Genomic DNA, 25,358 nt, shown 5'->3' with positions numbered 1-25,358 from the left:
CTTTTGAGAATCCCTGCAGCAAAATTATTTGTATGGATTGTCATCTAGGCCTAGCTTCCAAAGCCCATTATGCTTTAAGAGTTTGTAAATGTATCCTGTTTTAGCAGTTCAACAAGTGATCTAGGTAATTACTTGTATAGGTTGAGTTTCATATTCATTAAGTGAACTTTTAAAAAAGAATAAGGTTCAGTAGAAATGATTGTAAATAAATCCAAGCGATCATTTTATATCCCTTGCTACTGTAATGGTGATGTAGTAAGATGTTGTGGTACTTTGCTCCTGAATGAAAATGCAGAACCAGAAAGATATTTGTTCTGATGGGCTTTCCTAGCTGGATGAATGAGTATCTAGTGCTAACTTACTGCCTAAAGTCAGGTTTACAGAACCCTGTGCCATTGCTAATAAGGCTTTCACAAAACAGTTATACAGATAACAGCATGCATAACAACTGAAAGTGAACTTGATATGCTTACAAGTCTAACCAGAGGCGCTGCGTAGACCTAATGCAGAAGAGCGATCTCTACATTAACATAGGATGTTTTAATGCAAGCAAAAAGCACACACTCTTTTCCATGGCACATTTTTGTTTTGTATTTTTATGCTGTGAACTGCCCTGTGATTTTTGGGTGAAGGGTGGTATACAAATTTTATTACCCAATACAATATTCCTGCAAGTGGGAATTATGTTTGGCCCATGGAACCATGAACTAGTCATACTTTGGTTCTCTAACGTAATCCATTCCAGAAATCCGTTCGACTTCTGAAACATTTGAAAACCAAGGGGCAGCTTCAGATTGGCTGCAGGAGCCTCCTGTGCTCAAGCAGAAGCCATGTTGGAAGTTTGGCTTCCGGAAAATGTTCGAAAACCATCAACACTAGCAGGCTTTCAGTGTTTGGGAGCCAAAATGTACGAGTACCAACATGTTCAAGAACCAATGTACAACACTATTATTTTTTATTAATTGCCTTTAAAAAAATTTAGTTACTACAGTGACATAATATTGCTGGACTCTTCAGTCATGGCATATTGGCTTAGTGAGCCTTGGGGGGGGTGGACTTCTAACCGAAGTTACAACTAAGTCATGACTCTAGGAGTGTGGATTTGAAAGCATGGAGGCATTCATTCTGCACATGGTTTGCTTTTACACTATTTTTCCTAGAATTAGACTCATCTGTGCAAGTTACAATCTTTCCATGTTGGTTAACAGTATTATCTGTATAGAGCCGTGCACTAGTTTCTTCTAGCCAGACACTAAAATCTTAGCATCTTAGGAATGGTGAAAGTAAAAATATTACATGGCAAGAGCCATTTAGACCAGCAGAACCCAAGTACAGATGCAAGTCCAAGTCATTACACTGGCTTAGCTGTATTTTAATGAGGCAGAAGACATGCAATACCTTACCTTAGTGACACTTCTACAAAACTAACTTCTGAAACTTTCTGAAAGCCTTAAAGGTTACCACTGCACATTTTATATTCCCTGAAAGCACATTAGTGGCGCACTATATGGATGAAACTAGCAAGGGTTCAGAAACATTAGTCTGGCAATAAGCTACCAATTCTATGACTGTTCCAAAATGCATACTCTAGACTGGTGATTTTACTTCCAGGTAAATGAGATTCGGATTCCACACTTACTCCCAAACAGATCTAGCTGAAAACCCCAATAAATCTTCCCACATAAACTCAAACCCTATATGCACTCCTGAAGTGGGGGGAAACAGAAAGACACTCAAGGCACACACTCCCCACCAGTTTACTCATCAAATTCAACTGGGATTCCAACCCCTTTCCTAGCCAACATTTCTATTCAAGTAAACTGAAACTAGTCTAGTGAGCAAACACATTTCAAGTCTTGGTCTCTAAATGAAGACCTAATCCATTCCTGTTGTGAATGAGCAAGCACCACCAACTCCACCCCTTAGACCTCCTATCACAACCCGTTTCTATGTTAGGTAGCATGTTCCCAAGAGGGGGGTGGCAAGCTGCAGCAAAGATGGGAGAAAGCAGGGAGAAACTCAGAAGAAAAAGCTAGAAACGCCAGGCATCACAGCAGCTTGAAGACTATGATCTAGATAATCCTTCCTAGCAAATTACATTTAGCATCAGTTTACTAAACACTTAACATTTTAAACCTGTTCCTTTCATAAGCTTAGTAAAAGTACTCTAAAAAGTAGAATCCAGTGATAAACCTTGAAAAACAACTACACACTCCTGCAGATGCACCTTTAGCTCACTTGAAGTGGCATATTCACTAGGAACTCCAAATATAATATATACTAAATATAATATACACCAAACTAATCCTGCCAAGTGTAGCTGTAAAAGTAGCTATCTAGCCATGACATAGATAACCACCTATATTCCCTCTAGAAGACGCCCACTAATTTGCCATTTTACATCAAATAGTCATTAGCTCTGGCTATGAGCGGGTGGCACTGTCATCTAAACCAGAGAGCCTAGGGCTTGCCGATCAAAAGATTGGTGGTTCAAAGCCCCCCACAACGGGGTGAGCTCCCGTTGCTCGGTCCCTGCTCCTGCCAACCTAGCAGTTTGAAAGCACGTCATCAAAGTGCAAGTAGATAAATAGGTACCCCTCCAGCGGGAAGGTAAACGGGGGTTCCGTGCGCTGCTCTGGTTTGCCAGAAGCGGCTTAGTCATGCTGGCCACATGACCCAGAAGTTGTACGCCGGCTGCCTCAACCAGTAAAGTGAGATGAGCGCCACAACCCCCAAGTCGTCCGCGACTGGACCTAGCGGTCAGGGGTCCCTTTACCTTTATGGGCTTCAATTGCCACCACCGCTGAGAGTTCTGTTAGCCTAAGCACCAACCCCGCAATATACAAATACTACTGGCTATTCTTTGCAAAACTAAAACATTTGTGTGCTGGTATATTGCCATCCATTTCATGAAATTCAAAAATTCCTTCCAACAAGGGACTACCGGATTCCGGATTCCAGAAGTCTTGTCAAGTGTTTTAAGTTGCTTAAGCAACTGGTTTTCTTTATTATGTGAAAGCATGCATGTGGTGCATATACATCTCACTATAATTGTGTATCCTACCCCTCAAAGTCATTAAAGGGATTTTAGACCAATGTGGTGAGAATCCCAGAACAAGAGTAAAATGATTTTATTTTATTGCAAACAAACGGCTAAAGTTAATTTCTCCACCCACTTTCTTTAGATAAGTAAATCAGCAGGCTAAGGAGACACACCCATCTGAGAACTAACATGATTAAAAATTAGATATAAAATGGGTGAATCACAATTTCATTTACAAAATGGTGGAGTTACTACTACAAGCACACTAAATACACAGTATTTGTGGGGAAAAGGTTACAGACACACAGCTAACTTCATATAGATCCCATTAGACAACTGGATTTACAACAAGTTTGTTTAATAAGAAATGGGCAGAGCCAGCTTTTTTCAGAATCAAAATGCATAACAAATGGAAAAAGTTGATGGTGTGTACCTTCACAAGTTGAGCCTCCACAGACAAAAGCAACCAGGTTTTACATGCACTCCACCTTCACTATTTAATCTTTAGGTTTTGCTTTGCAACCCCACCCTCAACCCTTTGCCAAATTAAAAAACAAAAATACAACCTAGCTTATTGCCAAAAGACCATTCTTATTTCTCTTCCCCCTCTTCCATACCTAGAAACTGCATAGAGAGGATGGAGTGGAAGATGGAGTGTAATGAGCATTATTTACATAGTATTAGTATTCATGGGGCCACAACAAGCCTGGTTGCTAACTTTTCTGTTTTGATGACTCTCGACTGTTTCTTAGAATTTTTTTTAAGGGGGGGGAGAGAAGAGAAAAGAAAATCTTTAATAAGAGGACACCAGATACAAAGCAACATTTTACTTTTGTTGTGGTAAAAAAAAAGTCACATTTTACAGATAAAATGCAGAACCCTGAAATACTGACACATTCTCTTATCGTGCACAATGCTGAGGTTCTCTTAAGATTCACTTTAAAACTGCAATTAAAAATGTACAAAAAAAAATCAAACCCACAAAGCTTCTAAAAAAGGAACCTGCAGGCACTTCCTCTTGTGGAATGTTTAAAAAGTTAGCCTACTAAAGAAAACAGTCGACTTCTTGTGAAGGTTTTGAAGAAATATGGATCAGTTCATTTTATTTGGGAATTCAATAGTATCCTTGGTGATAATGCTGACTCCATGGCTTCTGACCCCAGAATTGCTGCAAAAACAAAGATAAACAGTTAACCATTGTCAAATATCAGCAAATTTTATTTCTACATTCTGTAGGTGTGTATGAAAAACACCTGAAGCATGCAATTGGGAGTGAAGTGTGGACACTTCCTAATACTTTAATCCCACTCCTATTATTGTTTACACATACAGTGGTACCTCGGGTTACAAACGCTTCGGGTTACGTGTTTTCAGGCTGCGGACCGTGATAAACCCGGAAGTACCGGAAAGGGTTACACTTCCAGGTTTTGCCACTCACGCATGATGCGCCATATCGCATCACATGTTTGCGCAGATGCTGTGTTGCAGGTTGTGGGCGTGCCTCCGTCACAGATTATGTCCGCAACCCGAGGTTCCGCTGCATGAAGTACAAATTACAAACAAACTACATCTTGTACTAACGTTACTCTTAAGCTATATATATGCTCATAAAGGTTTACTTGTTAAAACATACACTTAACGTTACTTCATATTTTGCTGCAGATTGAGAAAGTTTACTTACACCCTGCTGCCACTGGTTGTAGCCCTGAGATTGATTTTTGTAGCCACGATTGTTTCCCCTTCCTCTGAAGTTCTGTAACAAAAGTCCAATAAATTGATTTGTAGTTACTTATTAAACATTTTACCATTCAATGGCGAAAAACACATCCAGGCGGCTATCTGCAGTAAACTTCAAAAATGTTTCAGTTAATAAACTTTCAGATAAAACGACTTCAGTTGCTGTTGATCAAATATTCCTAACTATCAAGGCTACATTCTGACAAGAGACATTCATTCCAAATTCTTCTTGCTAGTCAGTATTAACCCATATGCCAGTAAAGTACTGCTCCTGAACACATGCAAGTTGGGGAATAAATGTGATGCTGATTTTGCTATACAGTACGTATGAATTACATGGTCAGTGATCTTATGATCATCATCTGGATGATACGCTACCTAGCAGAGGGGTGGTGCAGAGGCTTGTGAGATTGCTTGTGTGTTTTTTTACTAAAATCTTGAGGTTTAGAGTAATTTTAAACCCAGGAATTTCACACAGGTACAGGCTCAATCCTTTCAAACAAACAAATCATGGTAATGCCACTCAAATATTTTAAATGCTAGTGTTTATGGGGTGGGGTAATTCTGCTTCAACTACTATGCGCCAGAGATTTTTACAGATCAGAGTGGATCAACCAAGAGATTCTAATCTACCTTCTGTCCATTCTGTTATCCAATCACACAGAGGAATATGCTTGATAAGAAAACAGGACTTCATACAAAAAGCACAGCAACACTGTTGCATAAATTATATATGGGATCTCTGCTAAAACCCTATGTTTCCAATACAGTGGTACCTCAAGGTTATGAACAGCCTAGCCAACGAACAGCCTAGTTACGAACACTTCAAAACCGGAAATGAGTGTTCTTATTTGCGTTTTTTTTTGGAGTGTGAACATACTCCATTCGGGGTGCACTTCCGTTTTAAGTGCCACACTTCCGTTGTCCGGCAGCAGAGAAGGGGGTCATCACGGCATTTCCCGCAGCCACAAGGGAGGGAAGCTGCGCCCACTAGCCATATGGTTGGCGGACTCGCAACTCTCCCCCATGTCTGTGGAAATGGATAAAAGCCCCACATCCAAACAATGACTATTATCAGTGCACATAATTTTTTAATTTTAATCATCTACAATACTGGGTTTTTTTAATAGTACAGTACATTGATTATTGCTTTCATTTTATGGATCAATGGTCTTGTTAAGATAGTAAAATTCATGTTAAATTGCTGATTTAGGGGTTTGTTTTCAGAAGTCTGGAAGTACAAATTAAAAACCTAAGTTTCAGTACTACAGGATTGCACGTGTCATATAACTTTGAAAAAACATTGTACATCATATACTTCAGGAACAGTATCATTATATATTAGGATCACACTTTTAAACATGCTTTCTATACTGGTTGCTAAGAGAGCACCAAAAGATTCAGCCAAAAATGCCATCTTCCTGACTACAGCAAATTACCTGGTTATAGTTCCCTCTGTTGGGCATTCCACCTCTGTTATAGTTTCCTCTGTTTGAGTAACCACCTCCTCCGCCACCTCTGGTCGGAAAGACAGGACCACGGGGGTATGGGTAGCCTATTGCTCCACCACTGCCACCACCTCCTCCACCTCCACGTTGGGGCATGTTACCACCTCTCCTGTTGTATCCTCCACGATTTCCAGGGACTGTGGAAAATGTTAGAATATTAATATTGACCCAATGACATACTTTAATTTGACCCAGGGGGCTGGTGAAGAGAAGTACGAGACTATTTAGTAATAGACATTAATTTCAGCCTGTGCACAAGTTAGTTTTTTCTAGTAAAGGAGCTTTGAACTTGGAAGACAAAATTCAAATTCCATGGGGCAAGGCATCTGAAAACTGTTAAGAGAGTCCAAACTGAGGTTGCTTTAAGAACAGTTATGGGGAAAGATAGTGACAGCCCTCTCCCAAACCACCGAAAACTTATTCAGCCCAAGCACTGGTGATTTCATGAGGTTCTGTCCATAAACATACACCTAGCTGCTTCTTTTAAAAAATTAAGCTTCAGGATGCTTAATTACATTGTTTTTTTCCTACTAAATCAAAGCCATGCCTGGGCCCCTCCAGCTGTATTTTTTTCAGAAATGAAGACATTGTCTCAATCCACACTGATCTATTCTCAAAGCTCTGCTCTACTTTGGGGCAAGCAACTAAGACCTCGGGTATAAAATTAAAATATTTAAGAGGCAGTTTTAGGAGCACAGGATACCTCCGCCTCTGAAGTTGCCACGCATGTTAAATCCACCACGTCCTCTCTGTCCACCTCTGTTAAACTGGTTTTTACCACTCTTTTTGTTACTTTTCTTTGAACCAGTGTTCTGTTTTTTCTCTGGAGGAAGGGCCTTCTTGCTTTCTTCTTTGTACTGTTCCAGAAGCTTCTGGGCTTCTTCTTTTTGCAACTCTACGTAGATTATTTCATCAAAACATTCTGACACCTCTGGCAGAGTAAAATTTCCTACAAGATAGAGAGTCCTGAATATTCAGTATTTATTTCTGAAGCCATTAGAAAAAGCCAAAGTTCCCCTCCTATATAAAAGGAATACAAGACAAGTAATCATCACTTCAAGCTAGGAGCAGGATTCCTGAAAACTTGACACATTCTCCCTATTAAGTTGAACTGGGAACACACGTCTGCTATAACACGTTTAGCTTTGTTTTCTAGGGCACTTTATGCCAAGACAGCTTTGTGCATCTGCATGAAGCATATCATGACTTAAGTAGTATTAAGGGCTGCAGCAGAGGGAACACAATATAGTGTTGTCTTACAAAGTTACAGAAGTCTTCCAGTTTTTTTTAAAGAGGCATAACTGTTTTAAGGCAAGAAATTTTGAATCTTTAGGTTTTTACATTATTCCTTTAAACAGATACTCAACATCCTAGAACACAGTATAGATTATGTTCCATGCCTTTCATTTTGAGCACTGCATGCTCTGGAAGATCTTTTCCCTCCACCTCTGCCTTCTTTTGTGTTCTTTGCTTGTAGTCTTCATCTTTTGGGCAAACAACAACTGCTTTGCGCTGGAAGCCTGCAAACAGGCACATTTTTCTCCTCTGCGCAGCTGCAGACACATTTGTCTGAAAAAAATGCAGTAACTTACTACACGTAGCTGTCATTGTTAGAGCTAAGTTAAATTAGTGTGCTTAGATTTCACCTCCACATGTATAAATGCAAAGAAGTTTACAAGTAGAAGGAAGTTATGTACATGTTAGGCCGTAGAGGCTAGGATAACCATTCTCCCCCTGATTTCATGTATATTACAAACCTAAGTACAACTGCTAATATTCTAACTTTATTGCCTCAATATATATATATTGTATCTCCCACTGAAGTTTAGAATCTACACCCCCCCTTAAACAAATGGCAGCTTAACTGAATTTTGTAAAACAATGAACTTTTGCCCCCATACCTGATCCAGAATAAAGTTCCGTTTCTTACGCGCAGCAATCTCAATAAACTTGCCAAGACACTGTGGTGCTCTCTGCAACAGTGTGTTGAGTTTTCCAGTATCAGCCATTTGCCGCTTAAAACCTGCAACCTATGAAAACAGAAGTTGCCCAGCATTCACTGCCATTAATGTTCTTTTCATTGGGTATTTTTAATAGCAAGAAATTGTCTGTAATTGCTAATACCAGAAACATTTTAGGCAATGGTTTTGCAATACATTGACTTGTTCAAAATGCTCATGAGATCAATCCTAAGAATTAAACAGGCCAACCCAATTTATCCCATCATTCAGTGCCTTGCAATGTTTAATTCTGACACTTTACTATTAATATACCATGCAAATCTCAAAACAAATGTGTCACGTAACAGCCTACTGCTAAACAAAGTTGGACTTATTTTTATCTGGAGTTCCAATATTTCAAGCAGGATGTGTATACTTTTAGGGGAATAACAGCTTCTTCTAAGTTTCCAAATGAACAATCTAGAAAATACCCGCTCCATAGAAATAAAGCTTTTCAGTGGGCCATCAACTGCTAAAGCAGTACCCTTAAATGAGTTAAAGACATCTAAGCTTTATTACAATAGATGCATGATGGCTACAAGTTTCCAAATGAGTTACCTTAAAGTTGCAATCCTAAAAATTAAGGTAGGGAGTAAGTCCCACTGAACATAGTGGGATGAACTACCCATAGAATTATGCTAAATTTGTGCAGGAGTTGGAACTTACCATCATTTTGTCCATAATAGTATTTGTTCCAAGGATATTGTACTTCCCAGGGTTCTCTGCTGCATGTTTGGTAACCCATGTAGTCTTCCCAGCACCAGGCAAGCCAATCATCATTACCACCTAATGAGTTTAGGCATAAAAAAATGAAAGCTCTTATTTTATACCCCAATTGCCCTACAGACAAGGCTTGTCATTTGTGGTACCCACATCAACTGCCTCAAGACAAATACTCAAGCTGGCATGCTTCAATGATTTCAAAATGGACCGTTACTTACTTCACATTCTTTCTTGTGCTCTGGTCCCTTGGGTCCTCTAACTCTATCTTCCAAGGGAACATTCTGGATGAAGGTGTACCCCTCTGGTATGGGGAAGTACGGCTCATCCTTCTGGCCAAAGTTAAATTCAACAGCACAGTTATGGCAGAGAACATGGGGGAAAATGGGCTTTTCAGAAAGAACTTCCTTGCTGATTTTGAAAGCAACGCCAAGTTCCTGTCCATTCTTTGAGTAAGAAAGTTCCACTTCATCACCATCAAAATTCTGTTGTACAAAAAAAAGTGTTAGCATAAATGAACTTAGGCAGGGTCATTAATTAGAAATAAATCTAGTAAGGCTTGAGTGGATATTCAAAGGAAAATCTAAACACTTGAAAATTAAGCAAAGGTGCAATACCTAATTAAGGAAATGAAGTTGTGCATTTTGTTATAAAGCAGGTAACTGCACAGCAGCAAATAGAAACTGACGTTCCAAGTAAGGAAATACTTACAGCAAAACATCCGATCACATCATTTTCATCAAATTTCTCACCAAAGTCTTCAATCTCACAATTACATGTCTTTATTCCTTTCAAGGAGTATCCATAAGAAAACTCTTCCTCGCCTGATAAATTTGAACAGTTGCAATTGAGGCTTTCAAGTTCTGAATTACTGTATTTGTAACCCAACATTCAACCTAAAGATTTTCTAAAAAAGCTGTACCATACAGATAACCCCCATCCACTGCAGAATCCTAGCACTGCAGTACACTGCAAAGTGAGAATGGCTTATGTGAGAGCTCAGAAAGTAACTTTAGTTTAGAGCACAGGTCTGGTGGGAAAGTCCCATTATTTTCTTTCCAATCCAAGGAAATTAGCTGCGTAGGAGTTCAGCTTCGCACCCAACTACTCACTTCTGGCAAGCACACAATGAATTAGCCCAGATTCCTACATGTGCTGGAGCCATTTCCTTCTGTACCAGGCTCCTCAGGCGGACAGAGACATATAATAGGTACAAAGGTGAAGAGTGCTGTTGCTAAAGGGATTTGATTCAAAGCACTATTCTTTACCCAAATATAGAGGATGTCAGGTATGCTGACACTTCCCTATATTCCTTTTGACGAAGTACTGAGAGGGAGCTTTCTGGAACAGATTCCATAGATCACAAGTAACTTGTAACTACCATTACTAACAAAAATAGTGGTTGTAGTTGCTCTGTTTTCAAAATTAAGTTTTACCACGCATTTTCTGTCTACAGTGATTCATCATCTCCCTCTTTTAAGCACCCAGAAAAGTACTACACTCGTTCCTACAAAAAAGACGAATCACCATGGCAATCTACATTTTAAGGGAAAAGCTTACCAAGCAGCATCCCACTTGTGTTCAGTGACCAGCCAACTCTCACTTCATGTATGTCAATGTCTTTTGTATACAGGTGCTTGACAGGGATCTTTTCAGTTACCTATTTTTGTAATAAAAAAACTGCTATTAATTACAGTTATAATAAAAGCATAGCTTAGCTAGCCTTGTCAATCAGGCTCCAAAATTACCAGTCTTTCATACACTTTTTTTTTTAAAAAAAAGTTTTCAGCTCCTCTTATGAGCAAATTGCAGGCAGGTAAAATACAGTGGTACCTCAGGCTAAGTACTTAATTTGTTCCGGAGGTCCATTCTTAACCTGAAACTGTTCTTAACATGAAGCACCACTTTAGCTAATGGGCCTCCCACTGCCACCATGCCGCCGGAGCAAGATTTCTGTTCTCATCCTGAAGCAAAGTTCTTAACCCGAGGTAATATTTCTGGGTTAGTGGAGTATGTAACCTGAAGCGTATGTAACCCGAGGTACCACTGTATATTGCAAGCCAGTAACAAGTGCTCTTTGCCTCCTCAACCAACTTGCTTCACCTTGTGCACAGAGCATAAAAGTGCAGCTTGCCATGTTTCTATGCTAAACACTATGTAGTCTACCAGCTGGGAATCTAGAATTGCAACAGCAGGCTAATAATCAAGGAACAGCGTGGTCCTTTCCCATGTGACCATGTTGGACAAAAAGGAAACACATACCCAGCACAGACTGTTTCAAGAGGGATCAATCATTCCATCCCTCTAGTGGCGATTCACTCCCTTACTTGGGTGAACTCCCTAGATGCCGGTGGTGACCAGGTAAGCACATTATGTTGAATGATGGTAATAAGCATACTATGTGTAGGATCTGCTGCAAAATGCTATTATTATTGAAGAAACCATTCTGGTTTTTGTATGTAGGTTAATTGGATAATTGCTTGAGTGTGTTAAATAGCACTTTACTGCTAAATTTTCCAGGTATTCATAAAATACCTGTTATGGTTTTAGCTATTTTTATTCTGAGTTGTGTAATGATCATACTTAAATGATTCTGAGTGTGCATGCCTGTGCAGCGAAGAAAACACTTTTCATGCTAATGAGGGGCAGTATTGATGGGTGGGGAATTGGCACACCCCCCAAAAAAATACCCCCAGCTCTTTTAAAGGCTGAACTTGCCCACAAAATGCTGACTCTGTTAGGGAGCATATAGGTGGGAATAGACTGGGAGTATCTTGGAAATGGGCATGACTGCCCAGTTGAAATCAAGAATACGTATTTTCCATAATAAAATGTAGTTTCTCCTCTCCTCATTTAGCTTGACTTCAGCTGAAACTATAAGCATTCAGAAGCAATGTTGAACTGTCTTCAATACTGCTCTGGCTTACCTTCATCTCAAAACAGACTTTTCCTTTAGAAACTCCATAGGATGCTCTCCCGCCAGCCCAAAGAAAGGCAAAACTTTCCATTGTCAATGAGGAAGCACTAAAACGATCTCTTGAAATTTTGAAGTGTAGATCACAGTTATCTGTCAATAAAAGAAAATCAAACGGTTGAAATCTGTTCAACTACAGTCAAACAAAAAAGTGGAGAACACTTGTAAGAATCAAGTTACATCAGTTTAGTGCTATTCTTTGTCACAACAGGTAACTCTTGAATTAGTCAAAATTTAACTCAGTCCCCCTTTTACTTGAGGGTACTTAAGGGTTCTCAAGCAAAGTGATGAAATTTGCTCAAGACCTAAGCTTATCGTCTTATTTCACTCTGGAATCAGGATTATCTATGTTTAACTTGGCTATGATGTGTTTTCACACATACCCTATGAAGTAATCATCATTTGTCTTGGGCTACTTTTGTGTGCAGACGCTTAAAATGTGCTCTTATCTGGTGCTCTGCCAAATCTAAATGTTTTCTAGTATATAAAACCTAAGAACCATGGGATGGTATGCAACTAAGTTTTACCCAAAGTAAACCCACTGAAATTAATTGACCTGACTTCGTAATGTTCATTAATTTCAATGGGTCTAATCAGAGTAAAACTTATTTTGATACCACTTTCCATGAATAAGCTGTAGACTGGGAAAGGATTTCAAGATGACAATGTTCAGCAAAACACAAGTTGTCTTATAATACAAATGTCTCAACACCTCAAGAGATTATTGCTTTTTATAGAGCCATTGAGTCAGACACTATTCAAACAGAGATAAAAACATTGCTATAAATACTCTCAAGTGTTCTATCAAACAATACTTTCATATTATGTAAGTGAAATAGAAAGTGTAAGTCTCACTTCCAAGGGTGCAGAAGACTGCAGTTTAAGACGCAATTCTGGACATATCCAATACAGTACTAAGCTTGAACTGGACTCTGTAGAATTTACTTAAGTAAACATGCACATGATAAAGTTGTTTACTCTTACTATTCTTTATCTTATGCTGCAGCATATGAAAATTATTTTCTAAAACATCAACAATCAGCAGCTTCACTGCCCAGTACTATCACTTTTCAAACCGAGGATTAGTATCGCATAGCCACTTTGTCTTCTGGAAATACCTCCATAATCCCTCTATAAACCTGTCTGTGCAACAGTTCACTACTTTTCCATGAGCAATGCAAATGTGCCAAAATAACTGTAGATTGTCCCAGAATAACTTCTCAGAGCTTTTTAAAGTTTCATTGTTCTTAATAAAGTCACTTTGAATGTGCATGAAGCTCTAAAGTGAAAGCTTACTAAAGTACCTACAACCTCAAACAATGGCTTATCATCTTGTTAGAATACACATGCCCTTAAATTATCATTTGGTAACAATTTTCAAACATATTCCTTATCAGTTTCCATTATTTTACCAATAAAACTCAAGATTGACTTGGCACTCCAAATATACCCTGCCCCCAGTCCAGACGGGAGGCAGCAAGATTGCAGCTGCCAACCAACATCTGCAGACATACTAAGCAATACAAGGTGGAAAATTCCACCACTTTCCAAAAGTAGTGTTACACAATTAGCATATCTCATATCTCCCTGTTTTTCAAATAATGGTTCCCCTTTGAAAGCATCAGTTTCTCCCTTTGTGCCTCACTTTTTGCACAGAACAACACTTTACACTTTTGTGTTCTCCTGATTAAATTCAAAGCTAATGCATTGAAAACTAAAATTTCAGAGAAGAGCAGGAATTGTACCTCAGGAACACAAATGGCTCCCCCCCCCCAAATTTTTTTTTTTAAGAATCAAAGACTGTCTTAGAAGTTTGTTTTAAACGACAAGCGTGTTTTTATACTTACAAGTATCAAGACAAACCATTGTGTCATCAAAGTGTTCATCCTCCTCTTCAACAGGTGGCTGAGGAGACTTTGCCCTGGCCAACAAAAAAAGGTCAGTCACTTGAGTTCAACAAATCGAAATTATTAAAATCTTTCATGAAAAACTTTAACACGCCAAAGTGATTTACCTGCTGTATTTGTTTTCTTCAATATACTCAAAATACCCTCGCCCATGGTCTTCACGTGGCCGCTTAACTCCCCTTTTTTTCTCACCAGGTTTTTGCTCAGTTTTAGCTTCTCCTTCGTTTTTTTGAAGAGGGAAATAAGACACGTTAGTAACGATAAAATCCAGCAGACTTTTTTACTCTTATTAGGAAAACATCTACTCTCGCGGCGCATTTGTAACAACGCTTCCCGTAAATCTTGGAACTTCAAGTGCGCAGAAAACTAAAGGTCTGCCCCCCGCCTGACGTTTGCCGCTGTCGATTTGACCTTCCAGTTAGCAGGGAAAGTCTTCGCTCGGATCTACGATCGCGCCTAAGCAGCGGCTCTCAAAAGGCCCACCTCTTCCTCATCCTTCCCCTCCCCCCGCCACGGCCTGATTTTGGCAGGCGCGCGCGGCCTAGGCTTTGCGAAAGGGATTCCTCCGCCTCCATTGTACTCAGCGTTTGAACTCGAGCCCACAGCGCCCCACGGACGGATGTGACGCAGAACAGCACAAAACGTTCCCTCGCACGTTCCACAGCGCGCCCCAGCGGCTCCTGCGAGTCGCCCCTCCCCCCGCCTCGCGCGCCCCTTCCTCACCACGCTCGCGAAATGGCGCAAAGCTCTCCCCCCCCCCCGCAGAGACACGCGGCGGGCCTGGCCTGGAAATCCCCAAAGGCAGGCGCGCGGGGAGGGCCTTCCCCACTTCCACCGACAGCGGTGGGGGGAAAGGCGCGGTGGCCGTGGAGATGGGGGGGGAGAGGGAAAGAGAAAGATGGCGGCGGACCCTGACCTCGCTGCTGAGCTCTCAACCGCCGCCCATCCGGGTCCCACGCACTACTCACCCCCAGGACGAGCAGGCCCGCCGGGCTTCTGCTGCTGGGCGGGTGACAGCTGCTTCGCGCCGGGCTGGGCCGAGGAGGCCGGAGTCGAGGCCGAGGCCTCCGAGGCAGCAGCGCCTTTCCCGGCAGCCTCCTTGGCCGTGGCGCCGTGCTGCTGCTGCTGGGCGCCGTGGCCGTTGGCGTTGCCGCCGCTGCTGCTAGTGGTGGCTGCGGTGGCGGCGCCGGCGCCGGCCTCTTCCTCCTCGTCCTCCCCTTCCTGGAAGCCCTGGTCGTCGCCGTTCTCGTCGTCCTCCAGGTCTTCTTCGGCCGCCTCCTCGTCTCCGGCCGTCACCCCTTCGCCGTTCTCCTCGCCCAGCTCCATGCTCTCCTCCTCCTCCTCCTCTTCTCCGGGGCCGACGCCGAACTCGGCCTCCTCATCGTCGTCGCAGGCCGCGGCCTGGTCGGGGCCTCCTCCTCCTCCTCGGGCCAGGTCCTCCTCCTGGGCTCCGCCGCTGCCCGGAGCGGCCTCGCCCATCTCCTCCGCGTTGCCGTTGCCGGGTTCTCCGCCGGCCAGGCCTCCCCCGCCGGCCTCCTCCTGGTCGAGCGCGGTCTGGAGCCGCTCCATGAGCTCGGCCTTGAGGCCCCTGTCGGAGAGGCGCCGCTTCTTCAGCTCCTCCTTCAGCTCCGACACCTTCAGCTTCTTCACGTTCACCGGGGAGCAGCTCATGGCGGCGGCTGCAAGGACTCGATGCGGTCTGGGCGGAGGCGGCTGGCTCGGGTGGCTGCGGCAGCTGCAGAAGAGAGGAGACCCGCCTGGCGCCAAATCCTTTCACCGAGGCTCGCGAGGCAGGGACGGTGAGCGCGCCTCGCGGGCTCGAGCACGCAGGCGCTGTCCTCACCCCGCCCCCGCCGCGCGCCAAATATATCCTCGCCCCTCCCTCGCTACCGTAACTATCAAATTTCGCGCAGCTCTTACCGTGAGCGACCACGCGCAAGTAGCGCGAGGACAAAGTGGTAATATAGTTCAGTAATATTCGCGCGGCAGAACCAGTGGCGCCCCAAAGGCTGCGAAACTGCACACTTAAACATTCAAATGCAGTGCTAGATTGTATTTATATTTCAAGAATGTAGTTTTAGTATTGGGCTGCAGGTTGGATATCAAAATGTTAACGTTCTGTGCTCTGCTCCAGGCGCATTTAAAAGTATTTTGTATTGGGCAATAGCCTCCTCTGCCCTCTGCAGAGCTAAGCCCAAGGCGGCTTCCTCCCAGGTAAGTTTCCACAGGCATACAGCTCTGAATATGCTTTTAACTGAAATTGGAAATAAAAATCATCATCATAAACTTTCTTGCACTAGCCAAAGGCCATTGAATCATCCAAAAACATGAACAATCGCTACATATACAATAAAGCCTCTGTTAAATCTGCTTAAATTCTTTGTTACATAGGATAAGAGGTAATTCTCATACAAAATACAGTGGTACCTCGGGTTAATGACTTAATTCGTTCTGGAGGTCTTTTCTTAACCTGAAACTGTTCTTAACCTGAAGCACCAGTTTATCTAATGGGGCCTTCTGCTGCTGCACCGCTGCTGCACAATTTCTGTTTTCACCCTGAAGCAAAGTTCTTAACCCAAGGTACTATTTCTGGGTTAGTGAGGTCTGTAACCCGAGGTACCACTGTATACAAATTAAATCTCCAGGTCCCCTTTGCTAGTTTATCAAATTATTTTGCCATAATCTTCCTAGCTGCCAAGTTCCACGGCATAGGGAGCTACTTTCTAAATTAGAGAGTTATCGGCATCACTCAGCAGCCATTTCACCCTCTCTGCCCTGGTTAAATTAATGTCCTTCGCAAACACAGGTTTTATAAATCAGTCCCTTGGGTCCATGGGCATAACCAAGGGGGGGGGGCAGCTGTCACCCCCAAGCAAGTAAGTCAATAAAAATACTTAACTAACTAAGGTTCTGTACACACCCATAAATCCTGCCTATGCCCATGCTTGGGTTTGTGTGGGCATCGCAATAAGTAATGGCATAATGGCATAATTATATGTCCTCCATGTGTGGTTGCCCCCAAGGAGTCTTTCCTCGCAGCATATTTTACTGTACTGTCCGTCCAGAAGCACTGAAGGCATCGACTGGAAGCGCAGCTCTGTAAGGGTGATTCTTTACAGGGCAGACAAAAGATTTTTCAAATAACTAGCTCGAAAGTTCACAGATTTAGTAAGTGGAAACCATGGTGAGCACCTAGAGAAAGTAATAAAAGTCAGGCCTCTTTCTGCCTCAGACCCAAAGAGCCAATCCCTCAAATGTCTCCCATCCATGTTCTCCTGTAGATGGTATTGGGTCAGGCAGTGTTGGAGACCCATTTGGGAATAAAAATAGGCCCCTGAAAATTAGAAATCCATGGGAAGTTTATCAACATCAAAATAGATAGGCCTAAGTATCATTTAAGTGCAAAGAGTTATGTGCATAACAGCATAATACGTAAACCGTGAGAACCTTTCATTACTTAATCTAAACTTGATATGCCCACATTATGCAGATCAGTGGCAGTTTACCTGGTGCCCTCTAGAAGTTGCTGGCCTACAACTCCCATGATCTCTGATCATTGAGTATGCTGTCTGGGGCTGATGGGAATTGTAATCCTGCAACATCTGGAGGCAGTCACATTGGCTACTGTGATACAGGTTAACTAAGCTTTCTTTTTACTCATAAAAATATACTATAAGAAAGAGTGAAAGAGCAAGAGATTTAACTTTTGGATATTCCAGATATAAACTTATTATGGAGGCCCTAGGGCTCTAGAACCTGCTTTCTTAAAATTAATGGAATGCTTAATACAAATGATAGAAACAGGTTTCATGAGATTATTTTGAAAAGACTATTCTCAGTTCAATTCATTGATGAATGCAAATATAGAAATATAAATAAGTTTCCTAATAGAGATGCATTAAGTTAAGAGAATCACTTTCATCGTGAGAACGTGGTTTAATTCTCATTGAAATCTTTCATGCAACTTCAGCAGACCATAGTGCCATTATATATAATAAAACAATACAGAATCATAGAATTAGAGTTGGAAGGGACCCCAATGGCCATCTAGTCCAACCCCTTGCAATGAAGGAATCCAGCCCACAGCTGTCCCTGAGTGAGCTCAAACCACCAACCTTCTGGTTAACAGCCAGACACAATGACCCACTGTCTTCTGAAGACTCTCTTATTTACTTTTTTGTCTTTGTACCCAATAAAAGGAGCACATATAAATTGAAAATCTGGTAGGAACCTTTTCAGAAATGGCATAAAAACTTTTTAAGACAGACACATACACACTTTTCATTGCATAACTAGCATTTTATAGAGCACGCTTGGCAAACTCGCCCCTCCAATGTTTGGGACTACAACTCCCATCATCCCTAGCTAACAGGACCAGTGGTCAGGGATGATGGGAGTTGTAGTCCCAGAACATCTGGAGGGCCGAGTTTGCCTATCTATGCCTGCTATAGAGGCGGAACAGGTAACTTTTTCAGCTGTATGAAAGAACAATTGTAGATAAACCACTTCTGTCATTGTACACATGCTTATGTATGTGTCAGGTACCATCTTTGGTCAAACCAGTTTTGCAAGCTTAAAAAGCAACATGTGCTCTCGGAAAGGCAAAACTACAAAGAATATAGTGCCTGCTTTTTTGTTATACAGAAAATGTCATGTAACCCTGCACCCTTATTACTGGAAGTCCTATCTACCTACCTACCTTCCTTCCTTCCTTCCTTCCTTCCTTCCTACCTACCTATCTACCTACCTATCTACCTGCCTATTGATATAAAATTAATATAAATTGTATATAACTGGGGAGTTTGTTTTAGGGTAACATTTGACCAAGGTATGTGGCTGTCTCATTGCCCCTGATCTGTAAAAGAAGATTTTGAGTTTCCCCCAATCTAAGATGTAGTCTGGGCTAGAGTTTGAAATTCTGCAGTATATCTAGTCGTTTTGAGGTGGCTCACCCCTTGCCCTACCAATAAGAATAAAGGATGTGACTGACTCACTACCCACACCCAATAAGAGCAGGCCCTTGTCATGGCATGACGGGTTCATTCTGCTCACATGTCCATGATGTACTTTTCTCCACCTACTAGCCCCATGTGACAGCTTGACCAATAGCAGCACATATTTTAATTTAGTTTGTAGAAGTACACTTATGGGACAACGCTATACATGTCATGGATAAGAACCCAAATAATAAGAAGTGCATGCTTCCACTTTAAACTGCCATGTGTACACAGCCCGATTTAGGAATGTGGCTTGCCTGGGTTTTTCAGATACGTAGATGGAAACTCTCCACAGCAGTATGAAAACAGTATGCTGTGAAGACTATAGTTATGTCCAATATTATGCAGGAGTGGCAGGTGATGAAAACAGAGGAAAAGCAAGTTATTTTCTTTCTAGTTTCCAATCCTTACTTAACAGTAAGCCATCACCATGACTACCACAGAGACCCTGGGGTCACAGTAAAAACACTGCATGCCACTCAATTCTATCCATACTTACTCAAATCTCATTGATCTCAACAGGGCCTAAAGGTAAAGGTAAAGGGACCCCTGACCGTTAGGTCCAGTCGTGGATGACTCTGGGGTTGCGGCACTCATCTCGCTTTATTGGCCGAGGGAACCGGCGTACAGCTTCTGGGTCATGTGGCCAGCACGACTAAGCTGCTTCTGGCTAACCAGAACAGCGCACGGAAATGCCATTTCCCGCCGGAGTGGTACCTATTTATCTATTTGCACTTTGACGTGCATTCAAACTGCTAGGTGGTCAGGAGCAGGGACCAAGCAATGGGAGCTCACCCCATTGCGGGGATTCAAACCGCTGACCTGCTGATCAACAAGCCTTAGGCTCTGTGGTTTAGACCACAGCACCACCAGCTCCCTAGTAAATCTGCATAGGACCGCAGTGCTGGGTAGTAAATTATGGGAAGGACTGAAAGTTTAAAAGGTACTAGAATTCAGGGATGTCCACTTGAATTGAATAGTGATAGGTTGATGTGAACCAAAATAAGTTTTTATCTTCAAACAATGCATGATTATTAAAAAAAATAACATTGACTTTTGAGTAAACATGCATGGGAATGGAGTGCACATCAAAACCATTAGCCATGATGCCTAAATGGAATTTCCATCTTTATAGGAATATGTGTCTAAAAATTATTGATTGAGATCAACAATTGATTTTCAGCATCAACCAATCATATGTCTGTGTAGTTTGCATGCAGAACATGAAGAGGATGCCATTCCTAGCATTTGGTAACTAAACTGCATTCTGTTAAATTCTGGTGTTCCTTGAAAACTGATCAAGTGTTCCTTTATTCTTGCATTCCAGGGGGTTGGACTAGATGACCCTCAGGATTCCTCTCAACTCTACAGTTCTATGCTTCTATGAGAAGATCTGTAGTGGACAGTTTGTTTACACACCACTGCTGATCTAAAATCTGGATTTGTAGGGAGTGTGGAGTGTGTTTTAGGGTAAGATTACCAGATTTTTTTTCAATGAATCTGGGGACACTTTTCAACTTCAATGGGAAATGGGGACATCTGGTAACCTTATTTTAGGGTGCACTTTCAATGAAAAATTGGGAGATTTTGTAAGGCACATGATTCATTGGTAGACAAGAAAATCAGTCAAAGTCTGCTGTGTTTAGATCATAAAGTATTGTAGTTAGTTGCCAACTTGTTTTGCATATCCAGGAGTCCATCAGCTGGAGGAAAAAAGAGCCAGGCATGGGAAAGATGCTGGAAAAAGACTGCAACAGTTGAAGGCTGCAGCCATAGATGAAGAAGCACTCCTTTTAGCAGAAATACAGAAACAGTAGTCCTCCAGAGGTTGGAGTCAGCATAGCAAACAGACAAGGATGATGCATGTTATGTATTGAAGTTCTCACCCTGGCCACCAGGGGTATTGTGTATATAGTTTTCACTCAGGTCCACGTCAGTTACTTTAGGCAGGAAACCCTGGGTTGTTGTTGCTACAATGTTGACAGCCGGCTGCCTGTAAAAGCAGGCCGGCTGAGCTGTTTGCTGTTCAGTTCTGTTCTGGCCTGTGAATAAACAAGAGCTGTTTGAAGAATCGCTGTGTCGTCTGATATGTTCATCCACAACTTAACACCCACAACTTAACAATGCAGTAAAGTGATATGTAGAGGGTCACAGGTTCCCAAATCACATTTTATATACTAGCCTATGTGTACCCACGAAAGATAAAGTACAGGTGAAATACAAATGTGGAAGCCCATGCTGGAAGGAAATGATCTGAAAGGGAACCATCCACAAGCAGGAGCAATGTTTGCAGAGAAATCCTTTGTAGGCTTCTTGGTCTCATTTGAACCAACACAGCCCAATGTTAGAATGTTGGACCACGCATTCCTCCTCACCACTATGAGCTAAATAAAGACCATGAAATTTAAAAAAAAAAAAATGAAGAAGAAGAAGGTTGGACCACGACAAAGGGGACTAAAAGTTCAAATCCCAACTCAGCCATGAAACTTAGTGAGTTGTCCTGGGCCATTTACATAAAATGGGGGAGGGGGGCATGTGCATCACCTTGAAGAAAAAGCAGGGTGTGAATGTAATTAGAGCAACAGAGAGGGAGAGGTCTTCCAGTGGCAGCAAACAGGAAGTCCACAGCTTACAGGAGAAAAATAGACAGAGGAATCCAACTCTTAGTATTTGAAGTCTTTACCAGTATAAGTACCTAGGATGATGGACAGAAATGAGGGTTATACGGAAAAGCTTTGCTAATCTAATAGGATATAGCCTCAGATGTGACCAGCCTTACAACCACAGTTTGGACCATAGTGCTAAGCACATACTGTTCCAATAAGTGAGCAGCAAAAGAAATAAAAAGAAAGAAAGAATAAGAATTTGATCAGAATGTCCATTTGATATTCATGGGAAATGTTTCTCCAGACCCTTTGCTAAGCAGCAGGAATCTCTACAGACCTGGGATTTTACTCAGCTTTAGAACAAAGAGAAGCATAGCTCAAGAGGGATTAAATTTTATGATTATTTAGGAAAGATAATATCTTCTAAAAGGTTCTATCTGCTATAGTCTTCTATTTATTTAGGTGTGCTACTGGAAGAGATGAATGGTACAAAGCAGAATTGTCTCAAGCATGCCAAATCATCTAAAATGTGGAAGAGGGAGCTGGATGGGAGCGGTGGCAGCTTGGTGAAGAAAAACTTTATACAGTGGTGCCCCGCAAGACGAACGCCTTGCGAGACGAAAAACTCGCAAGACGAAAGGTTTTTCCGTTTTCGAGTTGCTTCGCAAGACGAATTTCCCTATGGGCTTGCTTCGCAAGACGAAAACGTCTTGCAAGTTTGTTTCCTTTTTCGTAAAACCGTTAATACCCAGGGTGCATTGCTGGAAGAGGTGCAGTTGCGACTTGACTTTGAGGAGCAACACATTGCACGTGGTGTGGTGGCCTTTTTGAGGATTTTGAGGACTTTGCTGAATTTTTGAAGCTTTTCCAAAACTTCTTTTGCAGCTGTTTGGTAAGTTAAACTTTTAAAACTTTTTTGGGGGGTTTCTGGATTTTGGGTTGGGGTGTTTAGAATTCAAGGACTTGGTGTTGGGGAGAGGTTTGCAAGAATCTGGGAGCTTGTGTGGTTTTTTCTGCATTTTTATGATTTTCTGTGACCATTGGGCCATGTTTATTTTATTTTATTTTTTAAAAAATCTGGGTTTTGAATTTCTGCATGCTGGGTGGCTGGGGGAACAGCTGAGGAGGGGTTTGCAAGAATCTGGGAGCTTGTGTGGGTTTTTTTGAATTTTTATGGTTTTCTGTGACCATTGGGCCATGTTGTTGTTTTTTTAAAAAAAGTTCTGGGTTTTGAATTTCTGTGTGCTGGGTGGCTGGGGGAACAGCTGAGGAGGGGTTTGCAACAGTTGGGGAGGGGCTGGGGGAACAGTTGAAGTTTTTGAAGACTTTGGTGATTTTTAAAGCTTTCCCAAAACTTCTTTTGCAGCCATTTGAGGATTTTGAAGACTTTGGTGATTTGCAGCTGTTTGGTAAGTTAAACTTTTAAAACTTTTTTGGGGCTTTCTGGATTTGGGGTTGGGTGTTTGGAATTCAAGGACTTGGTTCTGGGTTTGAATTGCTGATTTTTTTTCTTTTTCTAAGTTTACGAAGGTAAGAGCTGTGCTGCCATGGGACCCAAGAAGACTGCTGCTGCTGCGTAGGCCGGCGAGAGGAAGAAGGAGAAGGTGACGCTGGAAATGAAGAAGGAGATCATCTGGAAGCACAACGGTGGAATGCGTGTGACGGACATCGCCAGGGAGTACGGCAGGAACCCATCGACCATCGGGACCATCCTGAAGATGAGGGAGAAGATCCTTGCGACCGATGCAGCCAAGGGAGTCACCAGGATCGTGAAGAACCGCCCAGCTGTTCTGGAGGAGGTCGAGAAGTTGCTCCTCATCTGGATAGAAGAGAAGCAGCGTGCAGGGGACACAGTGACTGAGGCCGTGATTTGTGAGAAGGCCAAGGCCTTGCACGCAGACCTCATCCAGGAACAGCCAGGAACCTCAGGCGAGCCAGAGGCTGGTTTGACCGGTTCAAGACGAGATCTGGAATCCACAGCGTGGTCAGGCAGAGAAATTTGAATTGCGCTTGGCGCAGCCTGTGGCTGGACTGTGTGGCACCAAGTGACTCTGATGCACCAGAGTCAACAGTGGTGCAGGACATTGTTTCCTTGGGGAGGACCATAGGCCTGGAGGTCACAGAGGAGGACGTCAGCGAGCTGGTGGAGGAGCACGACCATGACCTGACCACCCAGGAGCTGGTCAAACTGCAGGCAGAGGTTGCGCAGGAGCAGGCCTCGCTGGAAGAGGAGGAAGCAACTGAGGAACGGCCGTCCTCCAAAGAACTGAGGGACATTTGCCAGAAGTGGAAGGAGGTGCAGGCTTTTGCAGAGCGGCACCACCCTGACAAGCATGTGGCACATGACCAAGCAAACACTTTTGATATGACGGTTATGTTGCCTCTCAGGGAGCTGCTGAAAAGGCAGATGAAGCAGCAGACCATGGACAGGTTCCTCAGCAAGAAGCAAAGAGTGGAAGAGGAACCTTCTTCGAGTGGTCCCCCAGAGTCTTAGAAAATGTAATGTACCCTTTTTTGATTTTTAAATGTTTTTCCTGTCATGTTTAGAAACTTAATTTATTGTTCCTTCAATTTTTGAAATGCTCTTTACAGTATGCGTGACTTTAAAGAGCAGTTAATAAACTCTTGTTGTACCAAATTTGGCTTTGATTGGACTTTTTTTTACCATAAAGGTAAAGGTACCCCTGCCCGAGCGGGCCAGTCTTGACAGACTCTGGGGTTTGTGCACCCATCTCACATCTATAGGCCGGGGGCCAGCGCTGTCCGGAGACACTTCCGGGTCACGTGGCCAGCGTGACAAAGCTGCATCTGGCGAGCCAGCGCAGCACACGGAACGCCGTTTACCTTCCCGCTGGTAAGTGGTACCTATTTATCTACTTGCACCCGGGGGTGCTTTCGAACTGCTAGGTTGGCAGGCGCTGGGACCGAGCAGCGGGATTCGAACCGCCGACCTTTCGATCGGCAAGCCCTAGGCGCTGAGGCTTTTACCCACAGCGCCACATAGGAGCGCATTAATTGGATTTCAATGCATTCCTATGGGATTTCGTGCTTCGCAAGACGAAAAATTCACTAGATGAAAAACTTGCGGAACGAATTAATTTCGTCTTGCGAGGCACCACTGTAACTTGTTTGTGAGGACTATGAAGCTGCAAGCCTGAAAGGAATGTTATCTTCATGAAAAACAGCATGTACCTGGAAGGGGGACAATGCCTCTGGATAAAGAGGCAAGCATCACCTTTTGTCCTGCTAATATAGAAAGTCTGACTGAAGGGAAACCATTTATTGGTGATGGGGAAATACCTTTGTAATACGTGGATTACTTACCCAGTGAATGCTCTTGTGTGCTTCATTCTTAAATCTTTAAATTTAATTGTAAATCTTTTTAGGAGTCTTTTCCTTAGGAAAATTGGAGCCAGTCATTTTGGCTATCATAGCAGCTTATTTCAGCATAGTTGCAAATGTTTTCTGTGAGGGCAAACTGCTGTGAATTTGACTGGCCTAATCACTGAATAGCCAGCATCTTTGACAAAAGAGTCCTAATGTTTCTTAAGGACTGTGGATATTTCCTGAATGGGCAATTCATCTGAATGAATGAGGCACAGACCTGTGCCCTGGAGAGAAGGGTATGAGAAACAGCAGTTTTGCATTTGAAATAGGCAAAGAAAGAAAGTGAGCTGAGATCTAGATGAAAAATAAGCTCTCTAGTAACACAAGGGGTGCAGCATTCCCCATCACTGTTTTGAGTCTGGGCATAATCTTACAACCTGTTTACAATGGAAGATCTTAATAATAATTATCTATTTACAGTGTGCATGTTCCTCAATCTGAAGAACCATAGCAGACTCCATATATATATGAGATTAGAC

General features: G+C 42.5%; 1 protein-coding gene and 1 long non-coding RNA gene across 2 annotated transcripts; one reads left to right on the top strand and one right to left on the bottom strand.

The window, feature by feature from the left end:
• Nucleotides 1–3,384: 3,384 nt before the first annotated feature.
• On the bottom strand, nucleotides 3,385–15,704 carry HNRNPU (heterogeneous nuclear ribonucleoprotein U). Its single transcript, XM_082215015.1, has 14 exons — nucleotides 14,858–15,704; nucleotides 13,997–14,108; nucleotides 13,830–13,903; nucleotides 11,936–12,075; nucleotides 10,569–10,668; nucleotides 9,720–9,832; nucleotides 9,230–9,493; nucleotides 8,955–9,074; nucleotides 8,190–8,318; nucleotides 7,689–7,857; nucleotides 6,992–7,237; nucleotides 6,220–6,425; nucleotides 4,725–4,796; nucleotides 3,385–4,211 (listed from the first exon to the last, which is right to left on the bottom strand). The coding sequence occupies exons 1-14, from the start codon at nucleotides 15,558–15,560 to the stop codon at nucleotides 4,158–4,160; spliced, it is 2,502 nt and encodes an 833-aa protein (XP_082071141.1). The 5' UTR covers nucleotides 15,561–15,704; the 3' UTR covers nucleotides 3,385–4,157.
• A 4,705-nt stretch (nucleotides 15,705–20,409) lies between these two features.
• Nucleotides 20,410–21,872, top strand: LOC309528010. The gene is made up of 3 exons (XR_014217464.1): nucleotides 20,410–20,751; nucleotides 21,016–21,237; nucleotides 21,320–21,872. It is a non-coding gene; the product is annotated as an uncharacterized lncRNA (long non-coding RNA).
• The last annotated feature ends 3,486 nt before the right edge of the window (nucleotides 21,873–25,358 follow it).

This window comes from Podarcis vaucheri, assembly GCF_965113315.1.
Source record: "Podarcis vaucheri genome assembly, chromosome: 3".
Taxonomy (NCBI): Eukaryota; Metazoa; Chordata; class Lepidosauria; order Squamata; family Lacertidae; genus Podarcis; species Podarcis vaucheri.
This window is presented reverse-complemented; position numbering and strand designations above follow the sequence as displayed.